Consider the following 25,004-nt stretch of genomic DNA (forward strand, 5'->3'; position numbering starts at 1 on the left):
CAATAGCCAGCCAGCCAGCATTCACAGATCACCAACTATGTGGTGAATTCAGGCATAGTAAATGGAAACAAAACAACAAGTTTTTAAAGAATTACCATACTTTTATTTTTGCTTAGTTTTATTAAAAAAATAAATATGTCATAAAGCTTTTGTTTCTTTTAGGGAGAAAAAAAGGAACAGGTTTCATAAAATCAAATAAGCAATGGTAAGGTGTCTTAACTTGGAAAAGATTGGGAATCACTGGTTTAAAGTTATAACTAAATGAAAGAACATCTGCCACAGTTGCCTGTTTCGTGCCAACATAGCAAACAGGGTCAACTAGGGCGAAATAAATAGCTGTGTGGAAGCCCTGTAAGTGCTCAAACAGGCGATTCACTGAGACGTCAGTACAGCTATATCTTGCTTTAAATAACACAGAGGTTCCTGAAAAGTCCTAGGTAAATGAAATAACCATGAATGTACTAGGAGAGCTTGGTGTCTAAAGGAATTCTGTGGTGAATTCTGTGAACAACCACTGCCACTCTAGTAAAGATGCAGGATTTGCTTTGCTTGAGGCGAAGCACAGCTACTGTCTCTGAGTTGAGGCAACAGCAGCATGTTGTTCACCTTGCCGTGCTCCAGAGCTGGGCTGGGGCACAATTCCAAGTTTGTGTTTCTATTAACTGAGTAGTGTAGGACACAGCCCTAGCCAGGGGACCCAGCTGTACCCAGCAAGGCAGGCACAGGGCAGACTGCCACCTTTAACAGTGATTTCAATGCAACAAGTACTTCAGAGAATCTACTGTATGCAAAGCACAGTAATAAAACTTATTGGCTTGGTTACAGATGTACTTCCTTTCTCTTGAAACCTCCAGGCAGGCGCCAGATCTGGAACCCCCAAGAAGGCGATACTCCTAACCCTTAACACTGGCTTTAACCAGTTAGCGGCCCAACACCTTAGAACCAAGGTGGATGATAATGGAAGAGACTGAGTTTCCCAATGCTGAAGTTAACACAAGAATCTTATTTTATATAACCAGATAGTGAAAAATTTTGCTGGTGACATATTTTCAAATGGTTCCTTTTTTTTTTCTCCCCCGCTTTCCTAAACTTCCTCTAAACAGAACTCTGAATTCTCAGGCAAACTGCAGAACAGTTCAAGTCATGGATAGTCTTTTACTGAGTGATGTGTTTCGGTCCTGCTGACAGAAATAAGAACTTCTTTCTAGCCACCAAAATGTTATGAACTTATACTATACCAAAGTAGTGATGTTCTGGGTGGAAATAAGCAGGATAGTATCAGTTCCAGTCAGTTTTAACAGTGTAAGAAATAATCCTCACTTTGCTCATAGTCTCCATCTGACTTGGCCAAACTACTATCAGACCCAAGCAGCATTTGATTAGCTAAGCTGTTGGTTTCTTTTTCTTTTGTTTCCAAATGCTTCTAATAATATTGCTGCCTATATGTACAAGTGTGAATGGAGAGTATGCAATCTTTAGTCTTTTCCACACTGAGTACACTAACAATTAGTAAATAATTAAACAATAAGTGGTCATTTTAAAATCTGTTTTTCTTTTTAAAAAAAATTACATTTTCTAGCACTTAAAAAAATGGGTCTGAAAAGTGCCCTATTACTGTCCAATGCTGTTCCCTACCCAGTCCCATCCATTCAAAACCTGCTACAAATGCTGGATTGAGTTCATATCAAATAATTTAGCAGTACCAAGGTTTTTCAAATGGAAACAGTGTTACTGACTTCTTCATATTGGATAACAAAATAAGGATAACTCTGATCATCATTAAAAATGACAAAAATTTGAGGCTCAAAGAAATTATCCACACAAGAGTCATACAGGTCACTGGTGACGCTGCCAGGATTGACAGGAGGGGGCCTTCTCATGCCATGACTACCCATTGTGTATCTGCCAGTCAGCACTTTGGCCAAAAACATGAAATGGATGCCTTTGGAGGATTTCTTAGAAAAGTTATGAGAGTAGCTTGCCTTCTTTGCAAAATAACTGCCTTGTCCAAACATTGTAGCATGCTTTCCACAGACTCGAGGGTCAAAGTTGTGCTTGCAGATTCCATCTACCACATCCTGGGATGTTCCATGAAATAAATGTCTCTCATTTATTATTCTGTCACGGCCAAACATTTTCCGGTTCATATATTCCTTTTTCCTAAGGCAAAAAGTGAAGAGAGAAATCAGGAGGAAATAGAGATCAATTTAATAAACATGATGTATTTGCACACTTTTCTTCATGATTTCAAGGAAGAAAAGTACTAATGTAGGTATCAAGGGCAAGATGCCATCAAAGATCATATTAAAAGTTTAAACTAAGCTTTTCCATTCCAGAAAAGTTCCTATACTTCCTTCTTCACTAACCACTTGCTTTCTCTTCCATTTCAAATCCAGTTTGTGTTTTACATTCCTCAGGTTCCCTTCCTTGTCTGAGCTTCCTCAGTCTGCACAGGTTCCCTTTGTACTACATTAGCTTGTCTGCTGAAGTGAGGGGCAGCACAATAGAGATTAAGAGCAAGGACTCTGGGGCTCAACTCCTCAGGTTCAAACTCTAGTACTGCATCTTATTAGCTGTGTGACCTAGGGTAAATTGCCAAGCTTTACTACTGTTCACCTTCCTCTCAGCAAAATGTAATTTGTAATAATCCTATGTATAGGTTTGTTATGGATCGTATGTGAACTAATATGTGGGAAAATACAAACATTAAATTATATGTAGGTGTTTATTACATTCTGCACTTGATATTAGCTACATTAAGAAAAGCTCTCAGGGAACTTTTCACATCTCTGACTCACCTTTTATATTTCTCCCAAAGAAACTGATTTTGGACTCTCAATATTTGCAAAATTCTATATTTAAATTCAGGCACAGTTTTATGAAAAAGGTTGTAAATGATTCGGTAACTTTTGTCCTCTGCAGAAACAGGCACTTGGATGAAGTCCTGAGATGGATGCATATAAATCCAAGTTTCAGGGTAAAAGTTTGCTGAGGTGACGCCATCTGGGCAGATGATTTGTGATGATGAACTTGCTTCAAGAGGTGGAGGAGCCTGAGTGGGAACTCCACCAAGTGTCCTAAGATGGAGAAGGAACATTCATGTAAAACAGCCAGAAATAAATACATTTCACATTATAAGTGCTCTATATTATAACTTGTATGGCTTAAATGCTTGCTTAAAAAACAAAAATATTCTTCATTTGAAAGAAAAGACAAAAACAAACACACCCCACTGCCTGTACATGGATAACCTATTATTAGCGTCTTCCTGGCCTCCTCCCTGTGGAGAAGTTCTGGAATGTACTGCTGCAGGGCAAATAAGCAAGGGCCAATTTATGAGTATCTCTGCTTTTGAATCCTCCTGGAATCCTCTTTTCTATATTGTTAAAGAAACTTTGTTTCAAGGGAGATTCTATGGAGTGATGATAATTTGTATGCTTTATTGGAACTCTGCTTATACCAAGCAGAAGAGATTATCACTAAAAGTTGTGTTGGATGGGAAACAAGTTGGGCAGATGATGAAAGGGGGTTTATTTCTGAATAAAAAGAAAAATCATGAAACAGACACTGAAAGCTTACAGGTATCTGAAATTTCTCTCACTTTTTAAGATTACAAATAATAAAGCCCACCACCATATTCAAAAATTCATAGCTTTGGGTGCGATTAAGATGGCACTAATTACCCAGACTAGAAAGCATATCCTAGAACCTTTATATTCAGTTGTTACTTTGAAGGATGACTTCAGATAAGCAGCAGCTTTGAAAAGTTACTTACCCCTGCCTAAATGCTTAAACTTCTATCATTTTGTAGCCAATTCTCTTCAAAACAGAAGAAAAAGGGAAGACACAGAAACTAAGGAAATCCTGACCCTGAGACCATCTCAGAGTCAGGGTACTGTCACACTCCTTCACACACAGTGCTGTCACAAGGAAGCCATGTCTGCCAAAGGGATTAGGAAGCTTTATGACACAGAGGCTACAGCTGTGTGTGAATGTGCACCTCATCTCCAAGAGCAGATCCTACCATCACCCTCACTTTCATCATGGTCACCAAACATTTTATACAGTATTGCTGTCACAATTAATTCTGCAAGATCACTGTTATCCACACTTTTCAAAAACAAAAACTGAGGTTCAGAGAGGTTAAATAATTTGCCCTAAAACAGCTACCAAAGAGCAGAGAGGATTTAAATCCATGCCTGTGCGCAGTTTCTAAACTCGGACTCTTTCCATTTCTATATTTTTCATAATTTATACTTTTTTTTAAACAGCTAGAAAGTGATAGATGGGTATTAGGATACCAATTCCATGTGCCTGCCTCTCACTACTACTACTGTATCATAGTATTTTCACAGTAAGAGATGGCTCATTAAGAAGCTAAAACTAAGCCAGGTATGGTGGCACTTGCCTGTAATCCCAACAGCTGGGGAGGCTGGGGGGAGGAGGATGACCAGGGATTCAAAGCCAGCCTCAGCAACTTAGCAAGACCCTAAGCATCTTAGTGAGACCCGGTCTCAAAATAAAATATAAAAAAGGCTGGAGATGTGGCTCAGTGGTTGAGTACCGCTAGGTTTGACCCTTGGTACTAAAAAAAAAAAGCAGCTAAAACTATGGATGCATAACTAACTGCCTTCTCCAGTCCCACCTTGGTCAAGTAAGCAGTTATGCTTCCAAGTCCCTTTGTGAGAGAGTTCTGAGTAAGTAGATACAGGGCAAAATCCTTCAGGTGCGTGAAGTTCAGGACAGATTTAAAGTGGTGCTGGCATCTCCACTTTCATGACAAAAGGCACATAGATCTTATCCTCTGGGGCATTTTCTCAAGATCCCTGATAGATTCCTTTGGAGCCTCAGTAGAGGTACATTTTTCTGGTACCATGACCCATTTTCCACTGGTACATTTTTCTAAATATAGGTCCCACTGCTTTAATCGAAATCTCAAAGGTCTGTAACTCCTTAAAAAGCTATCACTGTTCTACAGGAATAGCAGGAAAGCACAGAATGTAAGCCCTTTATTTTTAGCCCCTCTCTTCCTACTCTCTACAGGTTTAAGTCCCAGCCCACCAGGTTTTACACTATTGTCAGGGGTTGAAGTCACAACAAAGGTTTCTGGGTTGAAGAGGGAAGGTAATAGTCTCCCCCAAACACTATGCCCAAGAAAGATTACAAACTGTCTCAGCCTGTACTGAAAACCTAACAATGAGAATGCTCCTCTTCTCTCTGCTACAATTCCTGCCCAAAAACCCATTCCATAAAATGAGAACTTCACATATCTCTTAAAAGGTTTGCTATTTACTTCTTGAAGATGAACCAGGGCAAATAAACCTTGTATATCTTAAAATGTTAAATTCGATTCTATGTGTGGTTAGCATCCATTCCCGCCCATAGGTGCTTACTTTTAACAAGATAACATCCTAACTGGACTAAAACACAGATGCATATATGTCTGATAGACTTCTACACTCTAATTACTTGTAGGTTAAAAAAACATACTAAGCAAAGCCACAAATGCACCTGTATTTTCTGACAATGCTGTTTCTATTCAGCTCATGGAATTCCAATGATACACTGCATGCTTCACAGTACTGTACCATCCTTCTTGAAAGAGGCAAAGTTAAAACTGTATTGAACTAATACTCCTAAAAATGGGTTTTCAGAATCCAAGGGTCACCTTTTATCACTCTCCTTCTCTCCCTTCCCCAAGGTGAAAGACATTTTCCAAACTTACTTCAGTAAAGAAATCAAAATTAGCTCATTTTACTCTTTGGGAGGAGGAGTCAAAGAAACTGTATTAGGCCTTCTCATGATCATGAGGGGATTGCACAGGACAAATATCCTTTCAGCTTCAAGAAATGAATCCCCAAGCATACCCTAAATCTGAGATTTGATGGTTTGTTTGTTTTTTAACCACCTTGGCTCTTGTTATCAGCCCTGTTAAAAGGCAACAGGGAAGCCCCTTAAAAAAAAAAACTGAATTTGTAGAAAATAAATGAAGTCAGTCTCCCTCCCCATCCTAGCATTTCCAATTCTTTTTTCTTTTTAAATTTTTTTTTTATGTGGTGCTAAGGATCAAACCCAGGGCCTTGCACATGCTAGGTGCTCTACCACTGAGCCCCAGTCCACATTTCCAATTCTTAAGACATCTCTGATTCTTTGACAATTTTGACCTGTTTCACCTGTTTTTCTTTGATCCTTTGCATTTAATAACATGTAAATGCAGAGGACAAAAAAATAAAACTCTCTCTGGCTAAGACCACTGCCTCTGGAATTTGCTCCTGGAATCTGTTTTTAGAACCAGTCTCCCTCATCTTCTCTCAGCTTGGCTAGTCTGAGTGTCCAGCAGCCCCTGACCCGAGGGCAGACCGGATTGTTGGATTTATCCATTCCACTCTGGTGAACTTGCTGTTCCTCTGCTCTTTTCTTGCTGAAGCATCTACCTAATCACTGATTTGCTGACCTCTTACTTTATGCTTGATTATCACCGATTCAAACAGGAAGACTAAAATAGAAAATTTTAAAAAGAAAAAGGGAAAGTAATTTTTTGTTCTCTTTTAAGCCAATATTATAAATACAGTAAAGCCTTTGTAGCTTTAGTTCCCCTACTGCTTGTATTACTTTATAGTTTATACTTTAAAATTTAAAGTAAGTATTTCATAACTGCTTATATTAGGATTGAAACAAATGGATTGTCACCGTTTATTAAAACTTTCCCAACAACATAGCACCTGAATGAGTATTTTTTTACCCTCACATAGAAGCTACATCTTGCTGAACTGGCTCATCAAGGCCAAGCTGCTGGTCTCACTAATGAGTTCTACTGTCTCACCAAGAGGACCACTGTTTCTAACTATTGCATGCTGACACTGGCTCCAACTGTGCTGGTGAAATCCCAGAAATAGCATTTTTACTGGTTCTAAAAGGAAAAAGAAAAGAAGCAGGGGACAAGAAACAAACCAACAACAACAACATAAAAAAAAAAAAAACCCACACAAATAAAAATTTTCACATTTGGACTGCACAGAAAGCAGTAACTTGACCAAAGTCAATATATATTTCTAAAATTGGTTTTATTATAAATTTCTTATGAATACTGACATTACAGGGGTTAGGTATTTGTATTTTGTTTTCAACATTCCCCTTGCAATCCCAGAATTAGATCAAGATTCTATCATGACGACTTGGGGAAAACATAGGGCTTGAAATAAAAACAACAGGAATATAAAAATAGCACCTTCACCTAAAAGATGGGATGAAACCAACCAACAATATTCTAGATTCCAAGTAAATAAAATCAAATAAACCTAGTATCACTTTTAATGTTAGGATACATTTGAGTATATGATCTCCTAGAGATACTAACTTTCAAAGATGGCCAGACTAATGGTAACATGCCCATCTTGGGGTACCTATTAAGATGTGCCAATGGGATATCTGGCAAGGGGAGGAAGAAATGGCACTTGGGACAATGAAAGAAGATATTATCTACAATTTAGAAAGTTGACTTATTCTTAGGATATAGGACATAAAATTTTAGTATTTTTAAGAAAATATGCTTTATTTAGCAAATGAGAAAATAAGTTATTTGAAAGGGTGAATTTTTCCAATTGAAATTCACTTAAGGAAGAAAGAATGGAGATCACCACCTTGTGGGACTCTACCCAAATGCTGATGGTGAATCTGGGGTAGGAAGTAGTCTTGAAACATCAAAGGAGATCCTCATGGAAAGGAAAACTCAATCTTCCCTGAAGAAATGCAAACTTTCTGCCTTATTCCAAACATCATTACTTTTAGTTGTGAGGAAAGTGCTAACTCTGCTTCTCAACTTTAAAAAAAACCCAATAGGCTGGGGATGTGGCTCAAGCGGTAGCGCGCTCGCCTGGCATGCGTGCGGCCCGGGTTCGATCCTCAGCACCATATACAAACAAAGATGTTGTGTCCACCGAAAACTAAAATAATAAATAAATAAATATTTAAAAAAAAAAAAAACCCAATAGGATACATCCTGTTTTCAATGTTAATTGTAGCTTACCTGAACTCGATATATTGGAGATTTAAATCAAAAGAATAATTCAGAATTTCACATTCTAGAAGTAACAACCAAGATACTTAATTTAAAATGTTTCACTGGCATTCAGAAGTATATTTATACAAGACTTTCCATTGGACACTTACTGTAAATATGGAAGCATAATAAAACAGGAGCGGAAAAGTGGTCTCCTTTTAATTTCTCTCCTGAAGAATGAGTTATGGAGAATGTAGTGGTTGTTCCACATCATAAATCGGACCTCTTTCAGACCCCGAGAGTTGGCTTCTTCAATCAGTCGAATAACAGACTATGGAGTAGAAAACAGGAGGTAAAGAGAAAGAAGTTAATAAACAATCACCATAAAATATGAAAACAGTTAACTTCACTGTTATTGCCAGAGGAATTTCAACAATGTACAATGGATCAAATTCATTTCTTTTATATATAGGATCTCCCCTCAAAGATACAGAGTAGAAATATACTCCCTATTGAAAAGAACATAGATTTCTACCTATGAAACACGGGAGGCCCATGGCACTTCATCTATTGTGTTTTCCACCTTAATGATGTCCTAGAGATTTTTTTTTTTTAATCTTTCTTAAGGAAATTTTCAGAAGGGGAAGTAAGTGTCAAAAGTTCAAAAACACCAATTAAGTTTCAAATCTGAGAAACCTCTGATAGGTAGAACACAGGAAGAGTTTAAGTTTTCTAAGAATATGTTTTAAACAGGCTATTTATTACTCTGAAAGATAAATGAAGGCAGATACTAGTGATTACTTAAAAGAATAAGAAAATTTTAGTTCAATAACACTAAATAAGGTAGAAGTTCTCTCATTCTGCAATGCTGAAAAGAAGTAATCAAATTGAAGAAGTCAGATCTGTGGAATATGAAATTAGTCTCTAAAGTTCACTTCAGGGTGTTTTGACGCCAGGTTGTCATTCAGAAGCAATGTAAAATATTGTTTTAAAACCTTCTTTATTAAGTGATGAGCTAGTTTCACTATCTCAGACAAAGGATGCATGAGCACATAGGACAAAATTGCAAATAAATTTATATTATTGCCTGACCACAGCTTAATAAACAATTTTAAGTACTTCTTTCAGAGACCTGAGAGTGACTGTTTTTCTCAGGGTTCTGAAATGTTAATCTAATCTCTATAAATCCAGGAGGCAGACACAAAGTTACACAAATTTTCATCTCATTAAAATCATTCTAATTGCACCAAGTCTAAATACTTTATCACAATAGTACAAAGATTCTGGGGAGAGCATTTTAGTTCTCTGATAATAGTAGCATTCTGTGTATGAATTTCAGATTAATGAAAATAAATACATTTTCAGAAAAATGGAGAAAAGTTTTACCTGTATCAAAGACTCTTATATCAAGAAGCTCTGTAATTATGACCTGTAGTTCTGCTTAGTCATTGTCAGAAAGGAAGAATAATATAACAGAGAAAGACAAAAACAAAACAAAACCCAACTCAAATGTATGGTTTTTTTTGTTGTTTTTTTTTTTTTTTTTTAAAGATCATGTAAATACCTCAGGATATTCTCTCCATCCAAAGTGGTCTCTACAGAAGAATTTCCAAACTGTGTGGTAAATAGAGTTGACATTGCATGAGGATGGTGTGGATAGCCTTCGTAGTTGGTCAAATTCAGTTGTTTCATACACATTCATGGCATTCAAATCTGCCCAAAATTCTTGTCCTCTAAAAAGACCCAAGAAAAAACTGCTAAATAGAAATATCCATCTGAGTGGAAATTAAAATATCTAGTACAGCCTGTTGTAGGATTTTTAAAATTTGCTTTACTTGGAATAAAAAGATATTCTTGGTTGTTTTCTCAGTATCCATTCTCTAAATGCCCTTACCTAATAAGGGCCAAAACATCCAGGCCATAGAGTTATAGTAGAATTGTCAACAGCATTACTGGCCTAAACTAATCAATATAATTACATATTCCAGTTCCCCGAAAGGTGAGTCAAACCCTGAGTGCAGGTAATCTGGATGTCAGTCTGAGGATGAAGCTGATATAGACATCCAAAAAGAAAACAAAATTTCTCTGGAAACTAAGCCAACATTCCTAATCCACCCAAAACCAATACTGTGTTTTATTCTTGAGTAGAAAAAAATGTTGGCAAAACATGAAGAGAAGATGATGATTTTGGATTATTGTGAGGGTAACTATGAGAATATTTTGCCATTTTGTTTTCTGGTCTATAACTGTTGAATCAGCCCTTTCCAAACATCACCATATTGCTGGCAGGGGAAGTCCCACTACACAATTAGTTTCATTTAAAATTTAATTTATAATGCATGACCCAATTAAAACATGTATTTACTTTTCCTCTTTTTTTAGTTTGAGACACAGGTCTTGCTAAGTTGCTTAGGGCCTCAGGAAATTGCTGAGGCTGGTTTCAAATTTGTGATCCTCCTGCCTCAGCCTCCCAAATCACTGATTACAGGTGTGTGCCACAGCACCAGGCTTGTATTTACTATTTTTGGAGGGGAGGGACAGGGGTGTACTGAGGATTGAACTCAGGGGCACTAAACCACTGAGCCATATCTCTAGCCCTATTTTATATTTTATTTAGAGACAGGGTCTTACTGAGTTGCTCAGCACCTTGCTTTTACTAAGGCTGGCTTTGAACTCCAGGTTTTGATCCTCCTGTCTCAGCCTCCCAAGCCACTCACTGGGAGCCGCTGAGATTACAGGTGTGCACCACCACACCTGGCTGTATTTACTCTTTTTTTAAAATATCTTTATATTTTTTTTTATGTTGTGCTGAGGATTGAACCCACTGCCTCACACATGTGAGGCAGGCACTCTAGCACTGAGCCACAACCCCAGCCCCCCTGTATTTACTTTTTAATTAAACATTTCATCTAATATTTGAAATATTATTTTAGGTAACTGGCAAAGTGTCCATTTTCCTCCTCTCTTCTCTTTATTAAGTATGCTTGAAAATTTCCCTAAGCAAATATAAAAAATAAAATACATTAGAAAATAACATCATAGCTATCAACAAGATAATTAAGTTCCCGAATACGTTCCTCATACTCTCCCTTCTACTGAACATCTCTAAATGGTTGTCTACAAAACTCGGGATACTCCAGAATGAGCAGTATTCAGAACAACTGGGACATGTAAAATTCAGGTGTTGGGCCTAAATTATTTTCCCAAATAACTTAGTTCCTTTGCTGTAATTCATGATTTTGGAAAGTGTATTAAAATTTTTATTTGCTTGCTTTGTTGGTTAGTGCAACACTTTTCAAACTATGTTTGGTGTACTCATTTGAAGGACTGTGACATATTCTGTACAGAAAGAACTCTGGTGTGAATGTCTGAAAAACACTTGGTTGCTGACTGCAGCCTCACCACAATCCTTTGGAGCGCTAAGGAAGGTGCTGAAGTGCTAGCACAAAGCCTTCCAAACCTACCACCAAGGCTCTCCCTTTTCCTCATGAATGCCTACTAACATCTCTCAATACCCCTGACAAATGTCAAGGAAAATCTACTTCTCGCCCTTCATCCTGATGTAATTTGTAAGTCAGCTTCTCTATGAAAACAATTCAGGCAAATTGATGTTACCAAAAAAAGCATATAAGTTATAAAAAGAAATATATTTATTTTAAATATATCTTTTTATTTTTATTAAGCATAGACAATAACATATAGCTTAAATCACATTTGATCACTGTTTTGTTTAAAATGACTTACAGTAAATAGTTATAGCTAATTTAAAAGGGAAAATGTTTCTGGGAAATCCTAAAAAAGAGAAAGAAAGAAAAAAGAAAAATTCTGAAATTTGGAACTCCTATGCCAAACCCCACATCAAATTGCCTTAAATAATTTTTATGGCCTTTAGGAGACCATGATGTTATAATTGAGAAGAGAAAGACAAATCTTTTCCTGTCTTAAGGCCATTTCGGGTTTCTAACCACATTTGTCCCCTTTAAGCTTATTCCTCATCAAATGTTCCCCGTTTATAAGTTAACAAATCCTATTTCCTTTAGGAGTTTTTAGAACAGCAGTCATTATGTTAACACGAATAAAACCAATGTTTTTTGCTGTTTAAGTATGAGATTTCATTTTGGACATCATGCTAGCAATTTCTATGCATGCCTGTATTATTGAAACTTCACAGATAATGATTTGCATAAGAAAGACATCTACAACTGCAGCTTTTGCTACATTCTCTGTGAATTTCAGTCCTTTGGGCATTATGAAATTTCTATGACAAATCCTAATTTACTACTATCAACTTTCTTTGGGTTGATGGATCAAAGTACTATTTTAGCTGTATTTGATTTTCAATGTGCAGTTCTAGACCTAACAGAGGCAAAATAACAAATTTGAAAAACATTAAATTATCCTTTTTATAAAATTAATTTTACCACCTGCTTCCCTTAAACAGGGAATGCTTTAAAAATCCAAAGCCAAGATTTTCCTCCACAATTTGCATCAGTATAAAAGTGTGCATTACTGTTGCCCAACATTCAACATCCACCATTCTTCTTTATCAAACTACTGCTTCCTAATATCAGAAAGCAGTTATGAGTCATCTATGTGTAGTAATGGTAGTGGTGGGATGAATCAGGCAATACATAATGAATTAAACAGATGTAGTCCCTGCATTCCAGGGGCTTCATGAGAGGAATAGTTAACACAGTATAAAACCAGAAGCAGTTTATTTGCCTATCTAAACTCATCAGTGGTAAATACATAAAAGGGAATGAGAGGAAAAAGAACAGACATGCAGCATTATGGGAAAGAAACTAGTTACTGGTGTCCAGGAATGGATAAAACTCAGGAAAGTAAGATTCTTCACTTTTTCAACCAAGAAAGCTTTCTGTAAGAGAAAAGAATTTTAGGAATTTAAATATTAGGAAACATCAATGGTGAGTAAAAGGCTGTATCAAAGAACAAGAATAGTTTTCCAAGCACTTTGCTTCTCATAAGAAGGGAGTAGTTCAGACAGCCAAGGAGGAGACCTTTTGAACAGGGTAACTAGGGTACATAAGAAAATGTGAACCAGGGTATAACATGCATGTGAGAGATGTCAGGCCATGAGTTAAGGAGTCTGCCTTCTCAGAATCTTCAGGTTGGAATATTATGAGTATTGAGCAGATAGGGACAGAGGGTCAAAGTAGTAAATATAGAGTGTGTGGAAACTGTGCAAGAGAAACAGTGCTAGAGATTGGAGAGTGTGGGAGCAGTGAGGGTGGTCTTTGTAAAAGCATGGTGCAGGGTTGGGATTGTGGCTCAGAGGTAGAGTGCTTGCCTAGTATGCTTGAGGCACTGCGTTCGATCCTCAGCACCACATAAATATAAAGATATTGTGTGCACCTACAACTAAAAAGTAAACATTTTTTTAAAAAAGCAGGGTGCAATAATTCTGGATAATAATTCTATCTGGCCTGAGGGCATTCCTACTTCTAGATGATCAGAGAGAAGTAATGGAGATAGTCACTACATAGATCAGTTTAGCTTTCGCTAAATATATCATGTGGCTAAATCAATCTGTATTGTTTTACCTCAGATTTAATCCTGCTATGAGTCAGGGGAGAAAAAAACCAAAACCTTGCTTTTGCTATAAAGAATGGACTGAAACTGCTGAAATATTAACCATTGTTTTCACAAGCTTTGCCAACTAACACACCACCACACATACACTGTAAGAATCCAGATACAAGGTTCATTTTAAATTTTGAAAAGGGCACCCGTTCTCATAATTTAGATATTTTGTGACAGTGTTTCTCCTCTTACTCAACAAATATCTTCACATACTAATTAGGCCAACATCTTCCAACACATATTACCAATATACAGAGCTCCAACACCCACACTAAGTCAGAAATATTCCTCACACATCATTTCTTTTTTTGTTTACAATACTAAAAGAAACTGAAAGCCTACAATAAGGACAGGCAGCTGGAATGAGAATCAGAACCAATAAAGAAACAGGTGTTGAATGAAACAGAAATCAGTACACCACTACTTACTAGGAGATAGACAGTTCCTAAGTTTATGCATTTGGGAGCTTAGGAAAATACATAACCACTGGAGGCAATAGTATTTGAATACCAAAAGGAAATGTGATCATTTTTAAAGCTAAAATAATCTTAAGTAGACACATGATTAGGTAGTGGGCTACATACTGGGGATAGGAGAAAAAAGGTAAAAGGCCACAGAGCGCTAGCTAGTCTAGCAGGAAAAGCAAACCCTGTGGCATATGTGAAACATGGCCTATAGATCTGGGAACAACTCAGAAGCAGATGCCTTACCTCTGCTGGGAGAGGTGACAGGAAGGGTGGTCAAGGGACATCCCAAAGTAGATGAAATGTATGTCCAGTCTAGTCAATCACCAGGAAGACAGGGGAGGCCTGGCCCTACAGGTAGTGACTAACATGCACAAGGAGAGTGTTTGAGAAGCAATGTGGCTCATATAGACGGTCAGGATGTCCACAGGTAGAGGAAGTAAGACAGAGACTGGACTGGAGAGTCTGGCTGGGCCAGGTAAGGAATGGCTGAGGCTGGATGCAGTGGCACACACCTGTAATCCCAGCAGCTCGGGGGAGGCTGAGACAAGAGGATAGTGAGTTCAAAACCAGTATCAGCAATGGCAAAGTACTAAGCAAGTCAGTGAGACCCTGTCTCTAAATAAAATACAAAATAGGGTTGGAGATGTGGCTCAGTGGTTGAGTGCCCCTGAGTTCAATTCCCAGTACCAAAAAAAAAAAGGAATGGCTGAGTGCTGGAGGTGAAGAGGTCAAAACTAGACCCTGTGAACAGCAGGAATCACGGGTGGATGTTCTACAACTTCCTCACTTGCCTTTTATAAAAGTCATTCCAACAGTGGTGATGTGGAGGACTAATTTATTAATATTTGGGCTGGGGATGTGGCTCAACTGGTAGCGCACTCGCCTGGAGTGCGTGCGGCCCGGGTTCGATCCTCAGCACCACATACCAACAAAGATGTTGTGTCCGCCGAGAACTAAAAAAATATTAAAAATAAAATTCTCTCCTCTCTCTCTCTCTCTCTCTCTCTCTAAAAAAATAAATAAATAAATAAAAAATAAAAAAAATATTTGGCAAGAGAGGATAAGAAGAGGTGAGGAAAGAGACTCATTTATTTATTGATATTTATTCTATGCTTAGTTATTTATAGCTATTACAACTGCACCCAAGACAAATGATCACAGAGGACTAAGGAGGCAACTGCAGGGGTGATTTGCAAAGTATTTAAGAGGACCAAACCGCCTGAAGGGGAAGAGCCATAGAGTCCAGGATGTGTCCCACATCTCCAATCTAGATGACTGGATAATGGTGCCATTAAGTAAAACAGAAATTTTTTAAAAGAGGCGGAACATGTTTAAGTGGGAAGGTGATGTAAATAAAATATAGAACTCAGACTTTAGCAAAGGCCAATTAAGTATAAACTTTTCTGAATACCATTCTAGTTAGTTTTAACCAGATCAGTTAGACTTTGGAAACTTGGCATCCTGCCTGTAAGAGTAAACTGGTTTCTACAAGGATAAACCTGTGACCTTGAACTATTAACATACCCTAATAAACTAACCAGTCACAATTAGTAGGCCTTATTTTATTACTATGATGTAAACTGAAAATGTCTCCCCACACCAACAGTCACAAAACCATAGAATGATTAAGTGCACTTTGGAGAGTATTCAGACTCTTCTGCTACTGGCTGGAGACAGGCTTGGCAGATGGGGTATGTTTGCTGCTGCTAAAGAAATTTCACAGGCACACAAAATATAGTAGGCTTTTGATACCTGGCTTTGATGTTTCAAAACTCATTTAGTAATGCTGGGCTATATCTGGCAGCTTATACGTCCCCTTCAAATATGTTACAAAGTGATGAGAATCAAAGCCATAGTATATACAATACCAACATTTTGTGAAAGCAGTGTAGTTACTAAACCTTAAAGAACTATATACTCATAACTTTCTGCTTTGGAAGCATAGTAACTGACAATTATTCTGTTACTAATAAAGACTTTTGCTAACACTGCCTCAAACAAATAGAACAAAACTATTGGAGGAGGTAATAAAACTTATCTATAAATGCTTACATTCGGGGGCTGGGGATATGGCTCAAGTAGTAGTGCGCTCGCCTGGCATGCGTGAGGCACTGGGTTTGATCTTCAGCACCACATAAAAATAAAATAAAGATATTGTGTCCACCTAAAGCTAAAAAATAAATGTTTTTTTTTTTAAATGTTTACATCCAGTGCAACATCTTTCCATGTTCACCAGAGGTTAAGACTCTAATTTCTATACAACATTGGGGTCCTAGTAACAACTGGATTTTTCCCCTTTTCATCTGTAAGTAGCTGCAGGCAGACATACTCATATATCAATACTGGGAGTTTATATCAGTACACTTACGGATCTCAGTAGTTATGGACAGACTAAGAATCAAATGTTAACTGAATTAAAATCGGCCTACCTCTAAGAAAAGACCCTGATTGATCTAGTTAACATGGGATTACCGAGGTTTAGATCACTTGGTAAAACTATTAACATAAAAACCTGAATTAGCTCATCTTTCTAAATATCTCAATAAAAGACTTGGGGGTAGGTAAGAGTATTAAATGCAAATCAAAAGTACTCAAAGATTTCATCTCACTCCAGTCAGAATGGCAATTATTAAGAATACAAACAGGGGCTGGGATTGTGGCTCAGTGGTAGAACACTTGCCTTACATGTGAGGCCCTGGGTTTGATCCTCAGCACTGCATATAAATAAATAAATTAAATAAAGGTATTGTGTCCATCTACAACTAAAAATTATTTTAAAAAAAAGAATACAAGCAACAATAAATGTTGGCAAGGATATGGGGGAAAGGGTACACCTCATACATTGCTGGTGGGACTGCAAATTGGTGCAACCATTATGGAAAGCAGTATGGCGATTCCTCAGAAAATTGGAAATGGAACCACCATTTGACCCAGCTATCTCACTCCTTGGTTTATACCCAAAGGACTTAAAACAAATCAGCATACAGTGATACAGCCACATCAATGTTTATAACAGCTCAATTCACAATAGCCAAACTATGGAACCAACCTAGATGCCCTTCAACAGATAAAGAAAATACATGTGTGGTGCATATACACAATGAAATATTACTCAGCCTTAAAGAAGAAATGAAATTATGGCATTTTCAGGTAAATGGATGGAGCTCCAGAATATTATGCTAAGCAAAATAAGCCAATCCCCCCAAAACAAAGGTCTATACACAGATGCTAATTCACATTGAGGGGGGCTAGGGAAAAATAGAGGTACTCTGCATTAGGCTGAGGGGAGCAAAGGGAGGGGAGTGGATATGGGTGTAGGAGGATAATAGGACATTATTACTCTATGTACATATATGATTACATGACAGGTGTGATTCTACATCATGTATAACCAGAAGAATGAGAAGTTATACTCCATTTATAGATGATGTGTTAAAATGCATTATATTTTCATGTATAACTATTTTTAGAACAAATTTTAAAAATTTTTTTTAAATTATTAGACAAAATTCTGGCTGTTGTGTTCTATTGCCTTGGTCCCTCCTGGAACATTGTGGAAGCAGGTGAATTTCTGAGAAGACAGCCAGTTACTGAGTAGGACACTATCTGGAATCATATTTATCTGTCTGCTAAACCCTATGTCTGATTTACAAAATGTGAGACATTTAATCTATTGTATTCAAGTCATTCCAGAAGAGAATAGAAAAAAAGAATAAGAAATAGGAGAGAGAGGGGAAGTAGGTAGTTTCCTAAATGAAAGAATACCTGATTTTTACATTTGTATAATTGCATATTCTCCAGAAGAATGTAGGTATCTAAACAAACAAAATGTAGGTATCTAAACAGCTAGCACAGCTTATTCTCAAAAAACTTTGGTACTAAGGCACTGGCCATCAAATTCATGAGAATGTTTTGTTAACCTGCTAATAAGTAAGGCCATATGTTGAACCCCCTACCCACCACTGCCACACATGCAACCACTGAAAGCAATTACATTACCACACAAGGAAAAGAGACTGTTAGGCTGGCTTTTTTTTTTTTTAATTAGAAAAGTACAGATCAATGCAAAAGAACACATATCCACAAAATGCTTTCTAAGAAGATGTGAATAAATCTGAAATCTTATGTAAGTCTTAAATAAAAATTATACTTACGAGACTAGAAGACTCACTGCTACCTATTTATGAAGGCATGGGATTAAATTTTGTACCCTGAAGATAACCAGAAATATCATACAGTCTTAACTGTGATCCAAGTTCAATCACATGTCCTGAAACTTGTAGAAGGTGACTACAGTGAGACAAGCTTCAACTGTGGACTAACGAGGAAGTGAAACTTAACTTCTACAAGAACAGCTGGAATAGAAAGCAGACTGGTTTTTAAAATTTGTGCTTAAAAATTTCATAACATGTCTTATACTACCTTAAATTATGTAGTTACAGATTTTTAGGAAAATGAATCTACCTTTTAAAATGAAATATTTTTAAAACTGAGAGGTTTCTATCTTACCTCAAAATAGACCAAAAATGTCTCTCCCTTGTATTCAAGACACAAATACTGATAACTTCAATTTTTTTTTTAATTTGACAGTACTTAAAGAGGACTAAAATTTTTTTATATAAAACTTTCTTACATAAGTATAAAATCAATAGTATAGTATAGCATATATAAAATCCTATAACATGCAAATGTAAAATGCTTAAATATGTTGTTTTCAAATAACCTTAAGCAATTCAGAACTCATTTACACATAAACAAAATATTAATTATAAAAATTATCATAAAACATCCTCTACTAATCTCTAGCAAGATCTAATCTATTAGCTTAATTCACTTCTGGTTTGACACTTAAATTTTGACACTTAAATTAAACAAATGACTGCTTTAAAAAGGTTTTACTCAGAATTTTCTCATATTTAATAGTTTTATCTTCCTCCCTCCCATTAATCCAGATAAATTTAACTGGTCAGTGAAATAACTGAAAATATGTTCACTAATGGCTTCTTATGTATTGGTGCTGAGAACCCAGAGATGAATAAACAGCTTGTAGTAGACTTTCGATCTGACTGTAAACAAACTACATCAAATTCATCAATGATAGTTATTCAAGTAAATGGGGTGGGCAGTTTCCCACTGAAAAGATATTAAGAGATAGATGTTTTTCCTGTCTATGTTTGGTAAACCATGATCACCTTATCTTCAATCAGTAATTGTTTCTGGAAGAAAGAGAGTCTATAAACCAAGATTTTCCGAAACATTAGTCTAAAAATTTTTTGAATATTAAATTAATCCATAGACCACTTCACACTATGCTACTGATGTCTGGCAGCATTTGGATAATCAAAAATGTCAGAAAGCAAGCAAGCAAAGCTTCTTCAATTTCACATACTCTATCCAGATACAAGGATGTCTTTCTTCTATTTGGATGAGAATTAAATCTGAAAGGCAAATCCAGCATTTCTTCAGTGCTTAGTTTTCCTCTCCCAACGCCTGGAAATGAAAGAGCTAAACCAGGTGACAGAAACCTAAGAACAAAGCAGCAGGAACTTATTGAGGGTATTTTATGCAGTTTGCCTGCTGTCTACCCTGATCAGCTATGGGAGCAATGAAGATCACAGGGTGAGACCACACTCTGAAAGCACACGCAATAGAACAAAGTTCACCCTTGGGCTCCCCATCCGGGCCATTCTTCACTACTTCAGTGCTAGTAAAAATTTTAAGTGAAGAACTCTATGGCCATATATCATATGAGAAGGGACAAAATAAAAATCCCTTAATTAATGCAAAAAGGGGGAACAAAAACCTAACGTAATAGAGAAATTCCTGTTACACACAGCCTAAACATATTTTCCATCATTATAAATAGTGCTGTTTCAACCAACATGACACAAACTCTTCCTCATGCTCAGGAACAATACCACCAAGACAGAGGACTTCTATTTGCATAAAGAATACAAATTTACCGAACTCTTTCTCAGATAATAGTCATGAGAGATTCCTACTATGCTCCTTACACAACTTTTTGTGGTACATACAAGTCGAAAGTCACTGGTTTCTGCAGACCAGTGTGAAAGGGAACAGTCACTCTAGCATTCTCACTCTTACAAGAGCTTATCCTTTCATTGTGATGACCATGCAAAGGCTCTTTAGTGGTCAAGCGGTTGTTACCGGTAAGTAAACAGCAGTGACCAGAGAAGGACTGAAAAGGGCCTGAGGAGTCAGACATTTTGTTGTGTAGAAACAGCAAATATTAATGCTTAGTTAGCTCTCTTCTATGCTTGTCTTAGAAACAGTAACTGGTTAGGTCAGGAAGGAAAATTGGAAGTTTCATACTTGACAACTAAAGTTTATTAATATCATCAACTTCTAAACTGAGGTTCCAGATCACAGGACTGTTTACATCAACTATTTTTTGTACAGATTATATATATATTTACAAAATACCAAGTTGAATAAGTGATTTTACATAAAGTTTGCAAAAATTTCAAAATGTATTTCAGAACCTATCACTTGTAATTTCAAATTCTTCTACAAAGAAGGAATTAACTGCATTAAAAAATATGAGGGCTTGGGCTGGGGTTGTAGCTCAGCAGTAGAGTGCTCGCCTAGCACATGTGAGGGGAGCACCACATATAAATAAATTAAATAAACACTAACTACAACTAAAAATAATTTTTTTTAATGTAAGGCTTTCAATTATAGTTTCAGAATTTAGGCTGGATGAGGTTTAACACTTGGAGGAAGAAATTTTAAATAGGGGAAAGACTATATGCAGTATAATTCCTAGGAAACACTTAGGTAAATAATCTAAATATAAAAGCAGGCATACATTAAATATAAAAGTAAACAATATTTAGTTTAGTTCAAGAAGTTCCTTCATGTATGAAATGTGGTTTATATGCTTCTAGAAATTGTGAACTTTAGATGTATTTTATTCCTTTGTACAGTCTGTGTTTGTGGTGTTGCAAAGTACAGTTCAACCCAAGATCTTAAGACTATTACCTAACAATTTCAAACCCAGAATGAAATAGAAAATGGCTCAATCTTCAGCCTTCTCGTCTTTTTTCAAAGATACAAAATCACTCACACTGCTATCTCAAAACTCTCAGACTTAATATAAAACCAGAAGCTCTACTACTTTTACAGTATTTTTTTAATTTACCAGTGTCCAATATTAACCACCTGTTCAGAAAGTTATGTGAGAAAAATCATAACTCTAAACTTATATTTCATTTTCCTTTATAAAAATGTTATACATGTGAACTCAGTTTTCCTCCCACAATTCACTAGTAGGAGTGTGATAATTATTAAAGGTTGTTGACATAGGTGAAGAGGACCTGACTTCCTATTTAAATGCAATTCAAAATTATTACCAAAGAATGAAAAATCTGGGGTCTCAAATTATGGGATGAAATAAAAAACTATAAGAAGATAGTCACAATTTCAAATAGCTGAATTTTAGCAACATTCCTCCAATAATCAAGGTCTAATAGCGAAAAGAAGACCCCAAACCCAGAATAAACCGAAGATCACGACCATAACCACAAATACACAGAAGATTTTCCAAATTTACCTTTGCTTTATGATAGAATGTACATCTTAGAATCTAGAAATTCTGGTTTAACAAGAAATAGGAAATAGATTTACAGGACACAGCAGAGTTAATCAGTCAAAAATAGCAATTTTTGCAAGCCCACCATGTGCAAAAGATTCCTTTTTATTATTTATAAAAAGTAAAAAAATAAAAGCTTGGGACCCCATTCAATGATAAAATACTTAACGTATCATGCAGTTATTTTTAGGAACTGTTAGAGAACCTTATAAGCTACTTCTTCCAAATAATTTAAGTCATAAATCTTTGCTTTTTGCAAAGTTCATTTTCATTATCATAGATAGACATCAGGAAAAGAGTGACCCCAACCTGAAGCAAGGTGACAGCTGCTTCAAAAAGTCTAAACTGCTTATTGATGAAAAGCAGAAAGGGAATAAATGAATGATTGCTATTGATTCTCATGATAGCTCCACACAGACCCAGGAACTTCTCTAGATTAGTATAGATAGAAGCTAATTAGTTTTATTTCATATGTAAATAGCAGCATAAAGAAGTACAAAAAATAATTCATTGGACTGCTTTATCCGAGAGCACAAGGCACACATTTTGAAAGTCACTTCAAACACAGTTCTTGCTTATGGAGCTCTCTTTCTCTTAGGCAGGAATTTTTAAAATAAATCCAAACTCATACAGCTGTGTATATTCAAGAAATACCAAAAAGTCACAAGGCATAGTAAGTTTCAGCTGTTCTCTTCTCTCCAGTGTTATCAATAACACATAATGAATTAGTTCATACATCATCGCAGCTGTGCAGGCCAGCGCTAACTTGGCTAATTTAACTATTCTAGTACAGTTCAGTCAGGAGCTTGCTCTAGTTTAAATTAATTCACTCTGAGAGTTACATAGACTACAACAAAAAAGTGCTTTCTACCATCATTAATATAAATTTCTCTTTTGTCTTTTTACATAGTTTCTATGAAATTATTTAATGGGACTGTCTCTTGGACAGATTAAAGAGACTGCTAAGAGCAATTAGTTATCAAAATCGCTCAAAAACTAAGGTTATGACAACACTCTAGGTTAAGCCTTAAACAAGTAAACTTTCTCTTTTATCAATAAACATTAACTCCAAAAGAAAAGAACTCTGAGAAAAACTAACCAGAGATTCACAGTTTGCAATTTTCTTCTTCACTCCTACCCTCTTCCTGCAAATTCAGAGCTAGAACACTAGTCATTGCATCACTGGAATTAATTACTAGTCATCTTTTAAACAGCAAGTAATCTCCAAAAGATGGTTTGCAGTGTATCCCTTTCTTTATGGGTGGCAATAACCAGAAAACTTCTTGCACACTTTGAAATGAATGTAATGTGAAACCAATGGTGATCATGGTTGCTGAAAAGATCTATACTGCTTCAATATTTCAACTATCCATACCAGTACTGGAGTACAGAGATAGCAAGGCTCTTTCAAAATCCCAACATCATCTTTTAATTAGGATGAGTGGCTAAACTGTTAAAGACTGTTTTCTTAATGAAAAATACAACATTCAGTGTTGTTTTCTCAACTGCATATTTGGAATTTGGAAAATCTTCAAGGCCCATCCCATGAAGAAATAAAACTTCAGCATCAAATCTGGGGAGTTCATACATATTTGACTAGTTGATGTTGACAATAAACATCTATAGATAGAATATAAAAGCAGAGTGAGAAAACAAAGGTGATTGTATCAAAATTTAATTACAATGAACCAAATAAGCACTTATTACTGAAATCCTTTTCTACGTGTTTTTAATATCTAATTATCTTGCCTAAAGAGCTGTTTCCTTTTCAATTTCATTCTGACAAAGTGAACACTATATATCTAATTTAGAGTAACATAGATATTAAACCCTCACATTTTTTGTGAAGTAAATTAAAATAATTTATCTGCATAGTTTGAAACTATGAACTTTTGTCTCTGCTAGGGAACCAGACCTATGAACTTTCCCCAAGTTCTACATAATAAAGATATTGTTATATTGGGACTGGGGATATAGCTCAGTTGGTACAGTGCTTGCCTCACATGCACAAGGCCCTGGGTTCAATCAAAAAAAAAAAAAAAAAGACTTACCAAATCATATAAACTATTGAAAACAAGTAGGATAAACAAATGCCATTCATTATTCACTGTTCCTGAATCCAAATACTACTGGGTCTGATTTGGACATATAAGCAGCTGAACACACACTTCCTGGTTATGTGCAATCTGCACAGATAGACCAGCTCTACAGGCCTGACCACAGAGATTAATAGCTTTAGCCAAATAATGTGGTAACCATGTGAACCTGGGCTGCTCCAGCTTGTTTGTGAATCTCTCAGCAAGGCTCAACATGCCGTTATCTGCATCTTGTTGCCAGGAAACACAACATCGCTTTGGAATACAAGGAAAACCAGGTTGCAGTGACCACAGGTCAACTTCCCAAAAGCCTAATTTTTGACACTTAGCTATTTACAATCTTTATTTCTTCCTGTTCAACAGTTCCTACTTTTTGCTATTTTATCAGAGCAAGACAATATACAATATTAATAATGATTGTAGCCACTCATACTTTTTTCCCTCTCCTAAATGTCAGATAAACATTAATTTACTTGATTAAAACTGATTTGGAAATCAAGTGCCAACTTCAACCATTTTACAAATTGAGCCAACAATGCATGCTTTGGGTCTTGTATCTATTTTTCAGCAAATACTAAAGGCTAAAATACCCAATATGCTGATGACCCAAGAAGTCCCAGATCTTCTGGGATCAAAATAACTGTCTTGCGTTCACTCATGGTAACAGAATGTAATGTAGTGCATAATAATCCTGCTAGTTTCTTCCTGAACAATTCAATACAGAAACCTAAGTGTACCAAGATGCTCAAGTACTAAGCAGACTGGAAATGTGCTTTGAAAGAGTGAAGTGGGAGGCTACTGCTCTGCAGAATTTTGCAATTTGGAGATGGAAAGATTAGAGTGGCTTTGAGAGTATGTACATAAAAAATTAATTACCCTTGACACAGCAATTACAATTGCTAGCTCAGGGGCCAACACAGGTTTTGAATGATACCTTATTAAAAAGATTTTTAAGAAAAAATGAAAAATGTTTTTCTCTTCCAATGTTGGCATTAAGAAATAAGGGCTGGGGTTTTAGTGCAGTGGTAGAGTGCTCGCCTCGCATGTGGAAGGCTCGGCTCAATCCTCAGCACCACTTGAAGATAAAATAAAGGTATTGTGTCCATCTACAACTAAAAAAATATTTAAAAAAAAGAAGTAAGTTAAAAGGACTTAGCTTTATAAGATTTTTGCAACCCAAGCAAGATTCAAGTAGAATCTTGAATGCATTAAATCATTAAAATAACTTA

General features: G+C 36.3%; 1 protein-coding gene across 1 annotated transcript in view; it reads right to left on the minus strand.

Annotated features, from left to right (window-relative positions):
- Window positions 1-1,080: 1,080 nt before the first annotated feature.
- The window catches only part of Tiparp (TCDD inducible poly(ADP-ribose) polymerase), a 28,669-nt gene continuing 4,745 nt past the window's right edge, over window positions 1,081-25,004 (minus strand). The window contains exons 3-6 of the mRNA XM_026392938.2: window positions 9,564-9,732; window positions 8,170-8,330; window positions 2,799-3,077; window positions 1,081-2,160 (exon numbers count right to left, since the gene is read on the minus strand). Coding sequence (XP_026248723.2) covers window positions 1,713-2,160; window positions 2,799-3,077; window positions 8,170-8,330; window positions 9,564-9,732 — 1,057 coding nt within the window. The 3' untranslated portion in view covers window positions 1,081-1,712. The remainder of the gene's footprint in view (window positions 2,161-2,798; window positions 3,078-8,169; window positions 8,331-9,563; window positions 9,733-25,004) is intronic.

Source organism: Urocitellus parryii, chromosome 2 (genome assembly GCF_045843805.1).
Source record: "Urocitellus parryii isolate mUroPar1 chromosome 2, mUroPar1.hap1, whole genome shotgun sequence".
NCBI classification, from domain to species: Eukaryota; Metazoa; Chordata; class Mammalia; order Rodentia; family Sciuridae; genus Urocitellus; species Urocitellus parryii.